Below are 17,500 nucleotides of genomic sequence, written 5' to 3'. Positions count from 1 at the left end.
TGGTAAACACAAACCTTCAATGGCCAAACGGTATCACTCTTGATAGGAAACGCAGGCTCGTATTCTGGGTTGATGCCGGGAAAGACAGACTGGAGTCAATTAATTATGATGGCAACAAGAGAACGTTGCTTTTCGCGAGAAACAATGTTCATTTTTTTGGAGTAACTTTCAATTCTCCGTATATATTCGTATCAGAATGGAATCACAAGAGTGTTGTCAAAATTAATATTTCCAATGGAACGATAGCTGGGACATATCATTTTGGAGGCCGAAACAAGATCATGGGAATTGTGCCGTACGACAGATCTTGGCAGCGGCAAGGTGAGTGTCAACACCGTTTATTGTATCTCTTAGTTGGTGCGTGCACTTTAATTGATCAATATGGCGGACAGTATTTCACTGCACGGCTCGCTAAATCCAAAAGTTTGTTTGATTTGATTTCTTTCACTTCTATTTGAACCCAGAGATACAATAAATATTTTACCAACCTCGCTTTCTCGGCCCGCGCTGTAAGTTACGGAAGCCCTTTTTTTCCTTTTGAACTTATGACTGAGTGATAACTGAAATGGCTTTTCTCCGGTAAAGCGATCCTTTAAATGAAGTTTTTATTCGAAAGAATCCTGGTAGGTGAGTTTCGATTAAAGACATGGTCTGGAAAAAAGCTGGAAAACGTTCAGGCTTCAAGTGATTCGAGCCCTTGCCTCCAAAATACTTGTTGGACGCGTTTTTTTTCAGTTTCACGTTTCCTTCCAGTGGGCTGAATTATTAGTAATGTTTTAGTCAGTAGCACAGGAATGAAATACTCTTTACCGACATTTGAAAGTGAAAATTACCTCGAAACATTAACAATTAAAATACTTTGGCAACTATTTCAGTTGTTTGTGTTTACTGCAGCAATCACGTGTCCAGGATTGCCTTCACCGAGAAATGGAACAAGACTTGGATGTTCAGGGAATGCAACTGAGTTTTATGATACAGTCTGTCAGTTTGGGTGTAATAATGGCTATGTAGGATCTGGTTCTCAAATAAGAAGATGTCAAGAGAATAAAACTTGGAGTGGTGAAGAGTTTGTCTGTCAAAGTACGTCCCATATCTTGGTGATGCTTGTAATGTAACACTTTACATGTTTTCTTTAGAAAAGACACGAAAGAGGAGATAATAATCACTAGGGATGGAAATGATGCAGGATACCGAAGATATTCTTGTGCTATTGGCATTTTCATTTAAAAAAACTATATTTGCATGGTCGAAAAGAGCACGCCTTATGCTGTTCGCCAACAGTTCTCGGCAGAGAAAAAATTAAGAGCCTTCTCATAAGCTCCTAACCAGAGAAAATGCATCAGTGCCACCAAAGACTGCTTTTTTAGAAAGTTCATTTTTTCAATCCCTAGGAATATGTGAGTATCTTCAACTTCCTCCTAATGTGAGAAAAAATGATTCTTGCAACCGGTTACCAGGCATCGCTTGTCACTTTACTTGCGAACGAGGCTTTAACTTGATTGGCTCAGCAATTAGGTGGTGTGATAAAGATGGATTTTGGACCGGTACGCAACCTCGATGCGATGGTAAGCTTATACAAAATTGAACTTAGCCTGCTCAAATCAGAGCTAAAAATGCAAGCAAACAAAAGCTCGAATCCTAATTTAAGATATTTTCGAAACCTCCACATGAAACTTTTTGGACGCATTGAACAAGGCGTTTGAAAACATCCAGTTTACTCCTATGCCTCTATTAACAGAGGCGTCATAATTAATTTTCGTGTTTTGTTTAGTTGTTACCTGCCCGATGTTATCATTACCGACCAGTGGTATATTCGTGGGATGTAACACTAATACGACGGAGATGTTATATGGCACAGAATGCAGCTTCTCTTGTAAGGAAGGATCTGTAGCGACCGGTTCAATGGGAAGGAGATGTACGGAAAATGGAAACTGGACTGGAACAGACCTTGAGTGTACAGGTATAAGATCTGGCAACACTTGGAATCATGAAAATTCAAAATAATCATAGTTATCATTCGAGAATCTTACCCACTTATTCGATTGGCGATCTTGATAATTGCACAATTCAAGGTCTTCCAAAATTTTCTATGGTTAGCTCAACTTTGCAGCATTTTTTGTAATGTTTGTGCGGTCCATCTTACAAAATCGATAAATCATCGATCATCGATGTACCATCGTCAAACGCAATATAATAACTTGACCATCTTGGATCGCCAGTCGATACAGGTTCGTCCACAGTACTTATGCTCGCAATCATTTTAGATCCCTATAGTCGATCTAAATTGTTGCAGCAGTCTTTATTATGGCTTTGCAGTTGATTTAATATATCCTTACAAGGATGGGTCAATCGATATACAATCGTAACATGTAAAAACATTGACGATATTAGATCACGAGTCGATGGAGGATCGTCAATAGTCTTATGATTGGGACTCACAATCATTATTGATCGCTACAGTCGATCTAACATCGTTGCGTATTCCTTTTTTATGGTTACGCAGTCCATTTCGTATGAATCAATCGACGTAAGATCGTAAGACGCATTAATTTGACAATCATAGATCACGAGTCGATACAGGATCGTCAGTGGTCTTAGTCTGACATTTTCGCAACATTCTTTGTTATGGCTGCGTGGTCCATCAAATTCATCTGTATTTGAAGCTATCGATGCACGATTGTGAATCGCACACGATAACTTGACGATCTTGGATCACCATTCGATACAAGATCGTAGATAGTCTTATCATTCGCAATGATGTTAGATCGTACTTCTCGATCTAACATCGTTGTTTCATTGTTCTGTTTGCTTAGGTCGGTTGATCCTATGTATCTGTGCATGAATCAGTCGACTTACGCCGGTTCAACAGTAAGGTGATGTATGGAAAATGGAGTTTAGAATGGAACAGACTTTGAATGCCCTGGTGTGAATTTCTAGAAACTTGGCATCATAAAATTTGAAACGATCATAACTATAATGGCCAAGTGGTAGGGCGTCGTAGTGCTGAATTTGAAGTTCACTACAGGTACGATTCTTCATGGGAACTCAGACGCGCGTGACAAGGCAAAACCATCTTTCTATGAATTATTGTGGTTTATTCGCAAATTTTGCCTTTTTCTTAATTTGATGAAAATCTTGGGTCACTAATGAGTATAAGATCTTCAATAGTCAATTATTTCTTGGTTCACCATGACTGATGATTACAACAGTCAAGCGATCGGAAATCATTGACGTGTTAGTATCCATGGCAACGCGGTCTCTCTTGCATCTATAGATGAGTGAAATGATTTACCATCTTAGTATGCAAATTTATAGGCGATCTTGGATCGATACAAGATCATCTATCGACTTTTTCTCCTATGCCACGTTTGTAGATCGCGATGCTTGATCTAACAACGGCGCAGTAGTTTTAGAATGGCAACGCAATCACTCTTAGGCATCTCAAAGAGAGAGATGCATGGATCTTTCGTAATGCGATCATCATTAGAGACAAATTGATAATGACCGTCTATGTCGGTGGTATCGTTACTGTTCAAGTATCTCTGACCCAGTGACGATACATTCACCACTTCTCCCTTATTTTTCTCTTCGGCTTTTTGTCTTTAGAGTTAATATTTAAAGTGTCTCTCAATGGAGCCCATCCTTGTGGTTCTTATATCCTTCAATCACATCTTCCCTCGATTTTTTTTATAAGAGGTAAGCTTCTCAACCTTCAACTTAAGTAGCTGCATCTCGTTTGCATGTAAAGGGGACTTAATCTTTATTTCTAGTGACCCTCTAGTGACCCACGTGGAAACATATCTAACATTTGCTAACATTTTTCATACTGAAAGTGGTCCTATCAATGAAAGGTCAACATTTATATTTATGTTATCGCTGATTTTCTTTTGAGATTTCTTTTTCTGAGTGTAATTCAGTCAATAAAATATTCAGCGGGAAACTTCTGTACACAGCAACAATAGTCAGGTGATGGATGAGAGGAACTAAATATCATGCTCTCACAAGGTACTGGATGCCTCTGGAGTTTCAGCAGGTAATTGATTTAGTTCTCCAATAGAATATTTTAGTACAAAAGACCTAATTCAAATCGGTCATAAGTAAAATTGTTATGTTTCAAAGCATCTTTCTTGTAACTTTTCTACCGGGAACTCTCTTAGGAGTTGCTCCCAGATCTTGTCGTGTAACTGTTTACAACCGCTAGGCTGTGTAAGGTTTGGATACGAGACTAGGCCTCACCCTCACTGTTCTTAACCCCTTCATTCTTACCCAACCCCCCCCCCTCGCCCTTTTGATTCTTGCATGTCACAACATCCGGGAATGTGAATACAGCCCTCGGTCGGTTGTAAACATTAAAATTGCTAAGCTTTGGTCTCGTTATACCCTAGGGGAACACAACCATGGACGAAAGCGGAAAGGATTTTAAACTTCTCAGCACATTCTTCCTTCTAAGTCTCGTCCTTTCGAACAAAGTGTCTGCCTCATCAGGTAAGTACTGATTTTCTCTTTTCAGTTTCCTTTTCTCCGTAAAGAGACTTAGGATGCGATCCGATAATTTTTAATCAGCATTAAAAGATATAAATTGCTCTTCGAAAATTTCTGTCTATTCACTTATGCTTCAATTCACTGCCTGATTGGGCGCTAAACGAACAAAAATCGATCGTTTTGCATTTGTAAAAGCACTTTCGGGTAAACTAATGCCGAAACAAAGCAGAGGGTTCTCAAATTTGCGATGACTCGAGCCCGGAAATGTTTATCAGGTATGTATTACCAACTTACTCTTTTCAATCGGTTGAATAATAATTTGCTTGAAGAGCATAAGTCTCAATTGAACCCCTTGTTCTATAATGATCTCTAAGAGCGGAACACATTTGTATTATATAAAAATGACAGATATAAAACTCTCTGAGCGAATTTCCGAGCATGGGCACATCAAAAGATCGCGGAATTTTCGAAGCTTTGAGAACATTGCAATTTAGAGTTCAGATGTTTAATAAACGGTAAAAAAAATGAATTCTTGTAGTTGCTTGTCTTTCCATAACAAACATGAAATACTCAAAAGAATTTTGAAAAATATCTTTATAGAAACTCTGAAAAATGTTTCATTGCTAGGCAGTTAATCGCACATAACGTCATCAAATACAGAGACGTAAACAGTTTTTATCGCAGATTACGTTTTTACAATGTGTAGTCTTAACTTAGCAAATCTTGTTCATATTTTAATGCAAATACATTTGTAATCAGATAGATGTAGGAATGGTAAAATTCTGAATTCTTTAAAGCCGTGAAAGTTAAATAACCACCTCATTTCCGCACAAAAAGTTTCCAAAACACCGACACAGCTCAGTGCTTTTTATCCATGCATAATTAATGTTAAAACACGCTACCAGACACGTTATTGTCATTTCGGACGAAGATGATTTTCGACTGAACGTTATTAAGGCCGAATGGGTCCTACCTAGTTTACATATTATGTCCTTTCTCAGACTGTTTTGTGAAGACGTCACGGCAGCTAACTTGGTGTTCCTAAACTATGAAAAGTCGGCCGTGTTGGTGATTCCAATTAGTACTGCAGGAGTTGAACTCTTTTTAACTGCAACTTCTTTTTTTTTGCTTCGACGGAAAAACAAGATTGCTGGGTACCTAGGTGAAGAGGTTCTTTATGTTGATTTCACTTCATGGATAAAATTCTAAAACCTCTTTTCAAATCCTCTTTAGCATTGTGTAATTATTGCTGCTAAATGAGTCAAATTTACGCGTAGTTCAGACATGGACGAAAAGGGTCATCAATTATTGCGCAAGGGTTCACTGAACAAAAAACCACAACAATGCAAAATGAACTGCTTCACTGTTTTTTCAAGAATTTGTTTCTCAGTGCAGTGAATCGATGTTTCGATAAGTTCCTTCCGGCAATTAATTGTCTACCAAATTCCAAAACAACTTTTTAATTTCTTCTCGCCTCAGGGCTTCTCCGAGTGTCCCTAATTGTGACCTTGAGTGTCCCTCGTTGAGGCCTCGCGGTCTCTATTGTCAGTCCTCCCTCCTCAGCTCCTTCCATTGCTTCTTACTTGACTCAATATCCGTGATTGTGAGTGCAGCCTTCAATTGCTCGAAATGATTGGCATGACTAGGCCTTTATCTGAATACATCACAAAGATTGCAGTTATCAAAGGACATGGACTTAGTATTGTATTTTTCTGCACAATCTTAATTTTGAGTCTCGCCAGTTTAAACAAAAGGTCTGCTTCTTCAGTTGAATATTCATGTTCTCCGTTCAGTTTCCCTTTCGTAGCTGATGTGTAATATAAGATATGATTGATCATATTTGTTGTCAGCACTTTTTTGTGTTTACCAGTGTTATATCATACTACTCTTTAAGGAAACATCTCCCCATACTATCCTAAAACAAAGCCGTAGTCCTAAGAGAGATTTATTGTCTTCGCTATCGTTTTCTTTATTCAAGAATTGTATGCATAATGAAGTATTCGATAAGGAGCTGTGCTGAAATATTTCCGATATCTTTCAAGTATGGGTCTCCCTGCTGACTTCAAAAGTTCCATTAGAAACTTTCTCTTATAGACTACCCGATCACACAACGAACTTCCATCTTCGAACAAACACTAATAGAAAGAAAACGATTTTAAAAACTTGCTGTGCTTGCTGTGACTCGAACGCAGAAATGTTCATCCTTTGTTGACAACGGATGAATTCTATGTCAGTCAAACTACAGTTTGCTCAATGAAATATATGTCTATATATTCGAATAACGCCAGTTGATTAATTTAGTTATGAGAACATAAATACAGTGCAAACTAGACATAAAGGAAGCAAAAGCTGTCTCTCGTGCCTCTGATCGGGCAAGGAACTGAAAATAACGTTCATTTTGGCGGGAGCGTAAATTTGTTGACACGTTGGCGAAATTGATTTAAATCAAGATCGACCCAGTCGGATACTAATTACATCACATGTAATTCTGTGCGCTGGTGCGACCCTAGAACAAAGTAAGGTTGTACTTTTCCGATTTGAAGATCTCGATAATCAAAGACAAACCTAATGAGCGATTTCTGGTATTCGGTGTAATGTTATTATGGTGTGGATTGATATTAAGGAAACAGTATATTTGGAAGGGCCGCGATTATGTCTATAAGCACACACGAGTGACGAATGACCACGAATGACTACGAGTGACCACGAGTGACCACGAGTGACCACGACTGACTACGAATGACCACGAGTGAAAAAGCGGAAAAAGTTAATCATTAACTAAAATAAAAATAATAATAAGAAGTAAAATATTACAGTGAATTTAATGGCAAATATTAAAAGAAAAAGAACTGTAATCCTCTTTCATTAAAAACCCCGAATAAAAGGAAAAAAATTGAATGCTCAGAGAATTCTCTATGATTACAAATTCATTCTTAACAACAAAACCAAATTTGGCTTACCTTTAACAATTACTTGCCTCTCAGCGACTCAAGAACGCCATCTTCACCAATAACATGTGAGACGAAAAGATGTATAATACGCTCCCCATAGATCAAGTGTCAAGGGATTAACTCGATTAACGTAAGTCAAGAGTCTTCAGTTCCGGAAAGTAGTGTCCTTTGCGGAATGTCGGTCAGCCCTACAGTTCTTTTTCCTTTAATATTTCCCATAAAATTCACTGTAATATTTTTCTTATCGAGTCAATTATTTTTATTTTAGTTAATGGTTAAGGATTAAAGTTTACGAAAGTAAAGTTTAAGTTTACGAAAGTTAACGAAAGTTTAGTGCGAAAATTGATCTCAAACGTGCTCACAAATAAAACACAGAGGCCACAATGGAGAAGATTTAATGGAAAGAGTAACAGCTAGAATAGTGGTACTTAGAGCATAGTTCTCTCTCGTAACATTGCCGGACAAAAGATAGAAATTTACATAAAGATATTAAGTTCACTTGTATCAATCGACGACTGATTCTTATGGTCAAGTAATAACATTTCATCCTTAACCAATTTCCTTTAATGACTGCCATAAGTTTCTTAAAAGGAAATTTAATCAGATTTTTTTCATCTTAATTCGTAATATTTTGTTTTTTTAGAAATTCCTCTTCCATGCAACTCTCCTTGTCTTTTGGTTACCACTCCTGATGGTATTTTGGCTTTGACCTACGACACCAATTCGAGTTTTGTAGTCATTCCCAACATACGCTCATCATACGCTACAGCTTTAGACTACTATTACAATGACTACAACAAGCGTGGCTTTATATTTTGGACCGATAGAGTGGAAAAGAGCATTAAGCGCTCAAATATGGATGGAACAAACATAAAAGTTATCTACAATAGCATAGAACATTGTTACGGACTAGCTGTGGATTGGAACTCATTGCAGTTGTATTGGACTGATTATACAAATGATACGATATGGGTATCTGACTTTGAGGGAAGAAACAAGCGTATAGTCATTTCCTCAGATCTGAATCAACCGACAGGAATTGCTGTCGACCCACACGAGGGGTAAATATAACCCTAAAATGAATAACCAATAGCCTTTGTTTCGCGTAGAAATATCCTCGATTATTTGTCCGTGGCAAGAGAATATCAACTGAGAGGACTTATCCCTCTCATCCTGGATAATTTTTTCTTTTGTCCGCGGACATTATCTGTTCCGAGATGCTAACAGCTTTCCGAGGGAGAAACTCTATAAAAACTGTGAGCTACGAGGAACAGATGATTTCAGAGGACAAATATGCAAGCTGATTTTCGCACCAAATGGAAGCTAATGTGTTTAGTATCCCGGCTAAATATCTTTCTACGCTTGTGAAGAGTTTAGCGTTTTTTGGGTTGAGATATTTACTTTTCTGTGTTCTCTGCTACAACGTAATGAACATACAAAAAACTGAAAAAATGAGACCGAGACAGAGCAATGATGTCACCCTTCTTTATTTAGATTTTTCTGCCTTACCAAATGTCATTTTATTATACAGGGTTTAGTATGAAAGGTTATTCAAGCGACTTTGGAAACAGAAATTTTTGTTTTTGTGTTTTTCTTCTTGTTGTTGTTTTTTTTCCTTTGTCTTTTTTATCTTTACTATCTGAAAAATTTACTCGAGTTCCTCTTTTCTTGTTGTTCTACCGACTTGATGAAAAAGGCCAGCGTAGGACAATAATAAGATATCTATCATGAATAATTTAGTTTTCTTTCCTACATGTATGTACCCGTTCAAAAAAACGTTGCAGTTAAAAAATATTTATATGGAATACTTACTGCCTTTCTTCTTGCATTGAAAAGGTGTTAACAGAATAAATTAAAGGGACAATTTTTCAAAAGGAAAGTACAATAGTTGCTGCCAAAATAACATAAAGGTATTGTTCCTTCGATAAGAAATATAGATGCATTGTCCATCACTTTTTCGATGAGAAAAGAAAAGGTATTTGTATATTTAATATTAATTTTCAAATTGCAACGTTTTTTGAAAACGATCGAGTATATGTATATACATACATATATATATATACATACATATATATATACATATACATACACATATATATATATATATACATATATATATATTTAACAAATAGAGAAGCCTTGACTGTGCTCTGTTCTGTTATAAAGCACGCAGGAAGCGGCTAGAGCACGAAAGAAGTGTAGGGAGAAACACGAGACGTAGTCGAGTGTTTCTTCCCACTTCTTGAGTGCTCTAGCCGCTTCCTAAGTGCTTTATAACAGAAATGAGCACAGTCAAGGCTTCTCTATTTGTTTTATAATAAAGAATCCGTTAAATTACCCAAGCATTACATTCAATTTTCAAAACAAACTTTATTTCCAAAGCGAACAACAGTGTCGACAGCATGCTCTATACTCTCATAAAGCACGCTACAATAAGCCAATCAGAATCCCTGTTAGAATGGTTCAAATAATCTGATTGGCTGTACAAGACTAAAGCTGTCAAAAGTGTCAAACCATCAAAGTTAAAAAACCATCAAAGTTCACATTCTACGATAGTTTACAAACTAAAATAGTTCGGCAAGTCGAATTTAACACTCACTTTTGCTTGAAGTTTTTAAGTCTCTAATACAGAATCTTGAAGTGAAATGATCAGTGAACTTCAGCCGAATTATGGCTCATACAAACACGTGAGTTTTTTCACATGACAAGGTAGAAAACAAACTGTTCAAGGCGGGTGCTTGTTGAATGAACGACAGCCGAATTCACCAGAACATGAAGATCGCGCGGGATGACAGCGCCGCAAAACTCGGCTGCAGTGACTGATGTGACTTTCCACTCAACGTATCGGAAAGGATATCAGAGCAAGCTCTTATTTTTTCACTCGAAGGGTGGCCGATGTAGTTTTTGAGGCTTGCTTTATTGTGATGACTGGAGATCGCCATGATGAGCGAGCCGCGATGAACTTCAGCATGATCATATTCGCTCAGACACCTTCATGATTAGTATGAATTTTAACAATTATGCCAGTTTGGTTATATTTTTCATTATTTCTGTTTTTTTCTGTTTTTTTTTTTTAACACTGAACTTTATATACTATACGAGTGTTAGCTTTGTTTGATTTTTATTACCGTACGTAAGCTTGCAATCTAACTGAGCGTGAAAATCTTTAAACTCGGAATGTCTATTTTGTTTTTCCTTTGAGGATTTTCGTATCTGCTCACGTTTTAATAAAGTAAATCACGGCGCCTGGTATGTTTACAAACGTTTGTTTGGTTCTTCTGTTGCTATTTTCCGGCTCGCTTGTTCCGAAATTTCACCTTCAATTATCGGAAAAAAGCTAAAAAGAAGTCCCGGAAAAGGTCGAACATGCTACAATATGGTAGATGGCGTGACAGCTTTAGCTCAGCTCTATGCTCTATACTCTCATAGAGCACCCTCTTTCAACTAATGACAGCGCGCGTTATATCCGAACTTTATTATAAATATATATATATATAAGTGAAAGAATCAAAGAGGACGCATCGATTCTCTGTTACTCTGAGTTTCTCGCCCAAGCGCTCGTCAGACAGAACTTTATTCAATGAAGAACAGACCTCCTTATATACAAATTAGATGAGTAGCTAATTAATTCACTTGTGTGATGATCTGATCTGCGTGTGAAATAAAGGTTCTATAGAGCTATTGTTGGCGGCTTGTGAAATTTGCTAAGTAAAACTTATTCTCGTGGCAGCACTTAGATAAGCTGCACAGTCAACCTACAAACCATAATTAAGAAGCACAACAGAAAAATCCTCGAAACAAGCAAGACACCCTCCACGGAAAACAAATGTAACTGCAGGAAAAAAGATGACTGCCCTCTGAGAAACAACTAAGGAGGCGAGCGTGGCCTAGTGGTTAGGGCGCTGCACTTGTAAGCCGGAGGTCCCGGGTTCAAGTCCTCCTCCCTACCACTGGATGGATTTGTCTTCGGTGGCCCCGAATTCAACTCCTGCACGCTTTGTAAATAGCCAACTGGTTTGCCTCCTACCAGTTGGGGTTTTTAACGAGTTTCTTTTCTGTTCATTTACGATATTTGTTTCCTTATTTACAGTGTCCCCAATTAGCACAGCAGTGCTAAAATACACTGACACTTAAGTAAAGTTATTATATTATTATTATTATTATAACTGCCTCCCTCCAAGCGTCGTCTACAACGCCAACGTAATAACAGAAAATGACACAACCGGAAAGATTACATTGGACTTAATGAAGGGACTTTTAAACAACGTTACACGCAACACAAACTTTCTTTTCGGAACAGAAACTATTCAAACAGCACAGAACTATCAAAGCATATCTGGACACTCAAAGACAGCAACACCAATTTTACAATAAACTGGAGTATTTTAGCGACCGCCCCGGCCTACAGCAACAAAAGCAAATGGTGCTACTTGTGCCTCACAGAAAGACTTTATTTAGTTAGAGCTAAGAAACCGCCTTTATTAAACAAAAGAACAGAACTCATTTCTAAGTGCTGCCACGAGAATAAGTTTTACTTAGCAAATTTCACAAGCCGCCAACAATAGCTCTATCTATAGAACCTTTATTTCACACGTCGATCAGATCATCACACTAGTGAATTAATTAGCTACTCATCTAATTTGTAAATAAGGAGGTACGTTCTTCATTGAAAAAAGTTCTGTCTCACGAGCGCTTAGGAGCGCTCAGAGTAACAGAGAATCGATGCGTCCTCTTTGATTCTTTCGCCTATATATACCCAGCTCTGCTACCACAGCATTGAGCTATATATATATATATATATATATATATATATATATATATATATATATATATACACGTATGTATGTATATGTATGTTCGTATACTTCGTTTCGGGTATGTTACAAACTCGTGGCATAGAGTCAATAGCTGACTCTCCTTTCGCATTATATATAAACCTGCTTTGAGGGAATACTCAAATATGTAAATTACAAAGGAATTCTAGAAATGAAAAAGCAAGAAAGCTCAACCAGTCATGAATTTGGCGCTTTCCTCCACAGATTGATGTTTTGGAATTCACAGGGAGGCTACAAAGTCAAGAAATCAAACTTAGATGGAACCCAACGTTTTGCTATAGTAAAGTCAAATATAATCTGGCCAAATGGTATCACTCTAGATCGACGAAACAAACTAGTTTACTGGTTGGAAGCGTGGAACGGTGCAGTTAATTCCGTTGATTATAATGGGAACAACAGAACTTTACTCTTTCAGCAAAATTATTTCAGCTCCTATACAGTTTCCTTCATCTCCCCTTATTTATTCGTCATTGGGGAGCACAGAAATAGGATTTACAAAATTGATGTCTTCAATGGAACTCTTGTAGGCGTTAAATCATTGTCCCATGGAAGAGTTTGGGGACTCGTGGCATATGACAGCTACCGTCAGACATCAGGTTTGTAAGACAGTAGCAAAAGTTCAGTGATTCATGTGCATAGAGAGGAAGGCGACGGGGGGAGGGGGGTATCACTTGATTGAAGACTTTTGAGTGTGACACTGAGAGCTGATGTTTTGTACATAGAAGGCAGCCTGGAGTTTAATTTCTGCCGACATTGCTCTATCTCTCTACTCTGTGGTGATTTCAGTTGCTAAAATGGAAAAGTGCCAGTAGAAAAGGCGTTCGCGTAATGAGTGGCAATCGCGACCATACAAAAGCTAAAAAAGTACATCCTGTTCTTCGAAATTTTCCCGGAAAAATATTTTAAAAATGTGTTCGTTTTGCATTCCTTTGCAGCAATCACGTGTCCAGGATTGCTTTCACCGAGAAATGGAACAAGACTTGGATGTTCAGGGAATACAACTGAGTTTTACGATACAGTCTGTCAGTTTGGGTGCAATAATGGCTATGTAGGATCTGGTTCTCACATAAGAAGATGTCAAGAGAATAAAACTTGGAGTGGTGATGAGTTTGTCTGCACAAGTACGTCCTATCTCGTAGTGATGCTTGAAAATGTAACACTTTACTTTTTTCTCTGGAACAAACACGAAAGAGGAGATAATAATCACTTGGGATGGAAATGATGCAGGATACAGAAGATATTCTTGTGCCATTGGCATTTTTGTTAAAAAAGAAATATATTTACAAGGTCACAAAGGGTACGCCTTATGCTGTTCGCCCATAGTTCTCAGCAGAAAAAGAATTAAGAGCCTTCTCATAAGCTCCTAACCAGAGAAAGTGCATCAGTGCCACCAAAGACTGCTTTTCTTGAAATTTCATTTTTTCAATCTTTAGAAATATGTGAGTATCTTCAACTTCCTCCTAATGTGAGAACAAATGGTTCTTGCAACCGGTTACCAGGCAACGCTTGTCACTTTACCTGCGAACGAGGCTTCAACTTGATTGGCTCAGCAATTAGGTGGTGTGATAAAGATGGATTCTGGACCGGTACGCAATCTCGATGTGATGGTAAGCTTACACAAAATTGAACTTATCCTTTGCAAACCAGAGCTAAAAAAATCCAACCAAACAAAGGTTCGAATCCTAATTTTAGATCCTTTCAAATCCTCCGCGTGAAAGATCCACTTATTCGATTGGGGATCTTGATTAATTACACAATTCAAGGTCATCCAATTTTTTTGTATGGTTCGCACAATGTTGCAGCAATTTTTTGTTATGTTTATGTGATCCATCTCAAAAATCGATAAATCATCGATCATCGATGTACCATCGTTAAACGCTATATTTGACCATCTTGGATCGCCAGTCGATACAGGTTCGTCCACAGCACTTATGCTCGCAATCATTTTAGATCCCTATAGTCGATCTAAATTGTTGCAGCAGACTTTATTATGGCTTTGCAGTTGATTTAATATATCCCTACATGGATGAGTCAATCGGTATACGATCGTAACATGTAAAAAAATTGACGATGTTAGATCACGAGTCGATGGAGGATCGTCGATAGTCTTATGATTGGGACTCGCAATCATTATTGATCGCTACAGTCGATCTAACATCGTTGCGTATTACTTTTTTATGGCGACGCGGTTCATTTGGTATGAATCGACGTACGATCGTAAGACACATTCATTTGACAATCATAGATCACGAGTTGTACAAGATCGTCAGTGGTCTTAGTCTGACATTTTCTCAGCATTCTTTGTTGTGGCTGCTTGGTCCATCAAATTCATCTGTACTTGAATCGACGATGCACGATTGTGAATCGCATTAACTTGACGATCTTGGATCGCCAGTCGATACAAGATCGTCAATAGTCTTATCATTCGCGATGATTTTAGATCGTATTACTCGATCTAACATCGTTGTGTCATTGTTCTGTATTGCTTATGTCGGTTGATCCTATGTATCTGTGCATGAATCAGTCGACTCACGGTTCAACAGTAAGGAGATGTATGGAAAATGGAGTTTGGAATGGAACAAATTTTGAATGCACTGGTGTGAATTTCTAGACACTTTGCATCATAAAATTGAAACGATCATCACCATAGTGACCAAGTGGTAGGGCGTCGTAGTGCGGAATCTGAAGTTCATTGCGGGTACGATTCTTCATGGAAGCTCAGAATTTTTTCTGTCACACGCGCGTGACAAGGCAAAAACCATCTTTCTTTGAATTAATGTGGTTTAATCGCAAATTTTGCCTTCTTCTTAATTTGATGAAAATATTGGGTCACTGATGAGTTTAAGATCTTCAATAATCAGTTATTTCTTGGTTCACCATGACTGTGGATGACAACGGTCAGGCGGTCAGAAATCATTGACGTGTTAGAATGGATGGCCACGCCGTCTCTCTTGCATCTACAGATGAATGAAACGACTCACCTTCTTAGTATGCAAATTTATAGGCGATTTTGGATCGATACAAGATCATCTATCAACTTTTTCTGCTGTGCCAAGTTTGTAGATCGCGATGATTGATCTAATAACAGCGCAGTATTTTTAGTATGGAACGCAATCATTCTTAGGCATCTCAAAGAGAGAGATGCATGGATCTTTTGTCATGCGATCATCACTAAAGAAAAATTGATAATGATCGTCTATGTTGGTGGTATCGTTCCTGTTCCAAGTATCTTTGACCCAGTGACGATACATTCACCATTCCTCCCTTTGTTTTCTCTTCGGCTTTTTTCTCTTCCGAGTTAATATTTAAAGTGCCTCTCAATCGAGCCTATCCTAGTGGTTCTTATATCCCTCAATCATATCTTCCCTCGATTTTTTTGCAATAGGTAAGCCTCTCAACTTCCCTTTAACTTAAGTTTTACCTGAACAGTTATAGCTGACTGCATCTTGTTTGCATGTAAAGGGGGCTTAATCCTTATTTCTAGTGACTCTCTAGTGACTTCTCAAGTGACCTTCGTGGAAACGTATCTAACATTTGCTAACATTTTTCATACTGAGAATGGTCTTATGAATGAAAGGTCAATGTTTATATTTATGTTATCACTGATTTTCTTTTGAGATTTCTTTTTCTGAGTTTAATTCGGTCAGTAAAATCTTCAGCGGGAAACTTCTGGAAAAATAAGCCCCTTGTAAGTCTTCTGTAAACAGCAACAATGGTCAGATGATGGTTGGGAGGAACTCAATATCATGCTCTCACAAGATACAGGATGCCTTTGGAGTTTTAGTGGGTAATTGATTTATTTCTCCAATATAATATTTTAGTACAAAAGACTCAATTTAAATTGGTCATAAGTAAAATTTTTATGTTTCAAAGCACCTTTCTTGTAACTTTCTTAGGAGTTGCTCCCAGATCTTGCCGTGTAACTGTTTACAACCGCTTGGCCGTGTAAGGTCCGGGTACGAGACTTGGCCTCACGCTCACTATACTAAGCCCCTTCATTCTTACCCAACCCCCCCCCCCACCCTTTTGATTCTTACATGGCCCAACTTCCGGGAATATGAATACAGCCCTCAGTCAGTTGTAAACATTAAATTGCTAAGATTTGGTCTCGTTATACCCTAGGGGAACACAACTATGGACGAAGGTGGAAAGGATTTTAAACTTCTCAGCACATTCTTCCTTCTAAGTCTCGCCCTTTCGAACAAAGTGTCTGCCTCATCAGGTAAGTATTGATTTTCTCTTTTCAGTTTCCTTTTCTTCGTAAAGAGACTTAGGATGTGATCCGACAATTTTGTGGCTAAGAGTTGTGATTTATCAGCATTCAAAGATTTAAATTGCTCTTCGAAAATTTTCGATTGATTGGGTGCTAAACGAACAAAAATCGATCGTTTTGCATTTGTAAAAGCGCTTTCCGGTAAACTTATGCCGAAACAAAGCAGAGGGTTCTCAAATTTGCGATGACTCGAGCCCGGAAATGTTTATCAAGTATGTATTACCAAGTTACTCTTTTCAATCGGTTGAATAATAATTTGCTTGAAGAGCATAAGTTTCAACTGAACCCCTTGTTCTATAATAAACTCTAAGAGCGGAACAGTAAACGTGAACGGTCGACTTTGTCTTTTATTTGAAAAACTTGTTGTGCTTGCTGTAACTCGAACGCAGAAATGTTTATCCTCTGTTGACAACGGATGAATTTTATGTCAGTCAAACTACATTTTGCTCAATGAAACATATGTCTATATATTCAAACAATGCCAGTTGATTAGTTTAGTTATGAGAACATAAATACTGTTCAAACTAGACAAACTTGTATGCCTTGCTTACATAAAGGAAGCGACAGCTGTGTCTTGTGCCATTGATCGGGCAAGGAACTGAAAATGACGTTCATTTTGGCTGAAGCGGAAATTTGTCGACACGTGGACGAAATTAATTTAAATCAAGATCGACCCAATCCGATACTAATTACATCAAAAGTAATTCTGTGCCCTGGTGCGACCCTAGAACTAAGTAAAGTTGTACTTTTCCGATTTGAAGACATCGTCATAATCAAAGACTAACCTAATAAGTGATTTCTGTTATTCGGTGTAATGTTACAATGGTGTGGATTGATATTAGGGAAACAGTATATTTGGAAGGGCCGTTGTTCACAAGATGAGCAAATATTCGTGGACTTTGAACCGGCTGCATTCCTGGTGTCTCTTGTTTGGAATTTTACGGCATAAAAGCCGAGTA

General features: G+C 37.9%; 2 protein-coding genes across 8 annotated transcripts in view; both read left to right on the top strand.

Annotated features, from left to right (window-relative positions):
* LOC113680940 (sushi, von Willebrand factor type A, EGF and pentraxin domain-containing protein 1) overlaps positions 1 to 13,895 on the top strand; it is a 55,600-nt gene extending 41,705 nt beyond the window's left edge. Inside the window, exons 29-35 of the mRNA XM_089205997.1 lie at positions 895 to 1,080; positions 1,392 to 1,565; positions 1,772 to 1,960; positions 8,077 to 8,494; positions 12,473 to 12,864; positions 13,204 to 13,389; positions 13,702 to 13,895. Coding sequence (XP_089062123.1) covers positions 895 to 1,080; positions 1,392 to 1,565; positions 1,772 to 1,960; positions 8,077 to 8,494; positions 12,473 to 12,864; positions 13,204 to 13,389; positions 13,702 to 13,895 — 1,739 coding nt within the window. The remainder of the gene's footprint in view (positions 1 to 894; positions 1,081 to 1,391; positions 1,566 to 1,771; positions 1,961 to 8,076; positions 8,495 to 12,472; positions 12,865 to 13,203; positions 13,390 to 13,701) is intronic.
* Positions 13,896 to 15,914: 2,019 nt separating this feature from the next.
* The window catches only part of LOC113680939 (low-density lipoprotein receptor-related protein 5-like protein), a 14,750-nt gene continuing 13,164 nt past the window's right edge, over positions 15,915 to 17,500 (top strand). For all 7 annotated transcript variants that reach the window (XM_089206496.1, XM_089206502.1, XM_089206498.1 and 4 more), the window contains exons 1-2: positions 15,915 to 16,055; positions 16,391 to 16,490. In XM_089206496.1, the coding sequence (XP_089062622.1) occupies positions 16,403 to 16,490 (88 nt within the window). In that variant the 5' untranslated portion in view covers positions 15,915 to 16,055; positions 16,391 to 16,402. The remainder of the gene's footprint in view (positions 16,056 to 16,390; positions 16,491 to 17,500) is intronic.

The sequence above is a fragment of the Pocillopora damicornis genome, chromosome 5 (genome assembly GCF_964200805.1).
Source record: "Pocillopora damicornis chromosome 5, jaPocDami1.2, whole genome shotgun sequence".
Taxonomy (NCBI): domain Eukaryota; kingdom Metazoa; phylum Cnidaria; class Anthozoa; order Scleractinia; family Pocilloporidae; genus Pocillopora; species Pocillopora damicornis.
Note: the sequence above shows the minus strand (reverse complement) of the source record. Positions and strands in the feature narration are given on the sequence as shown.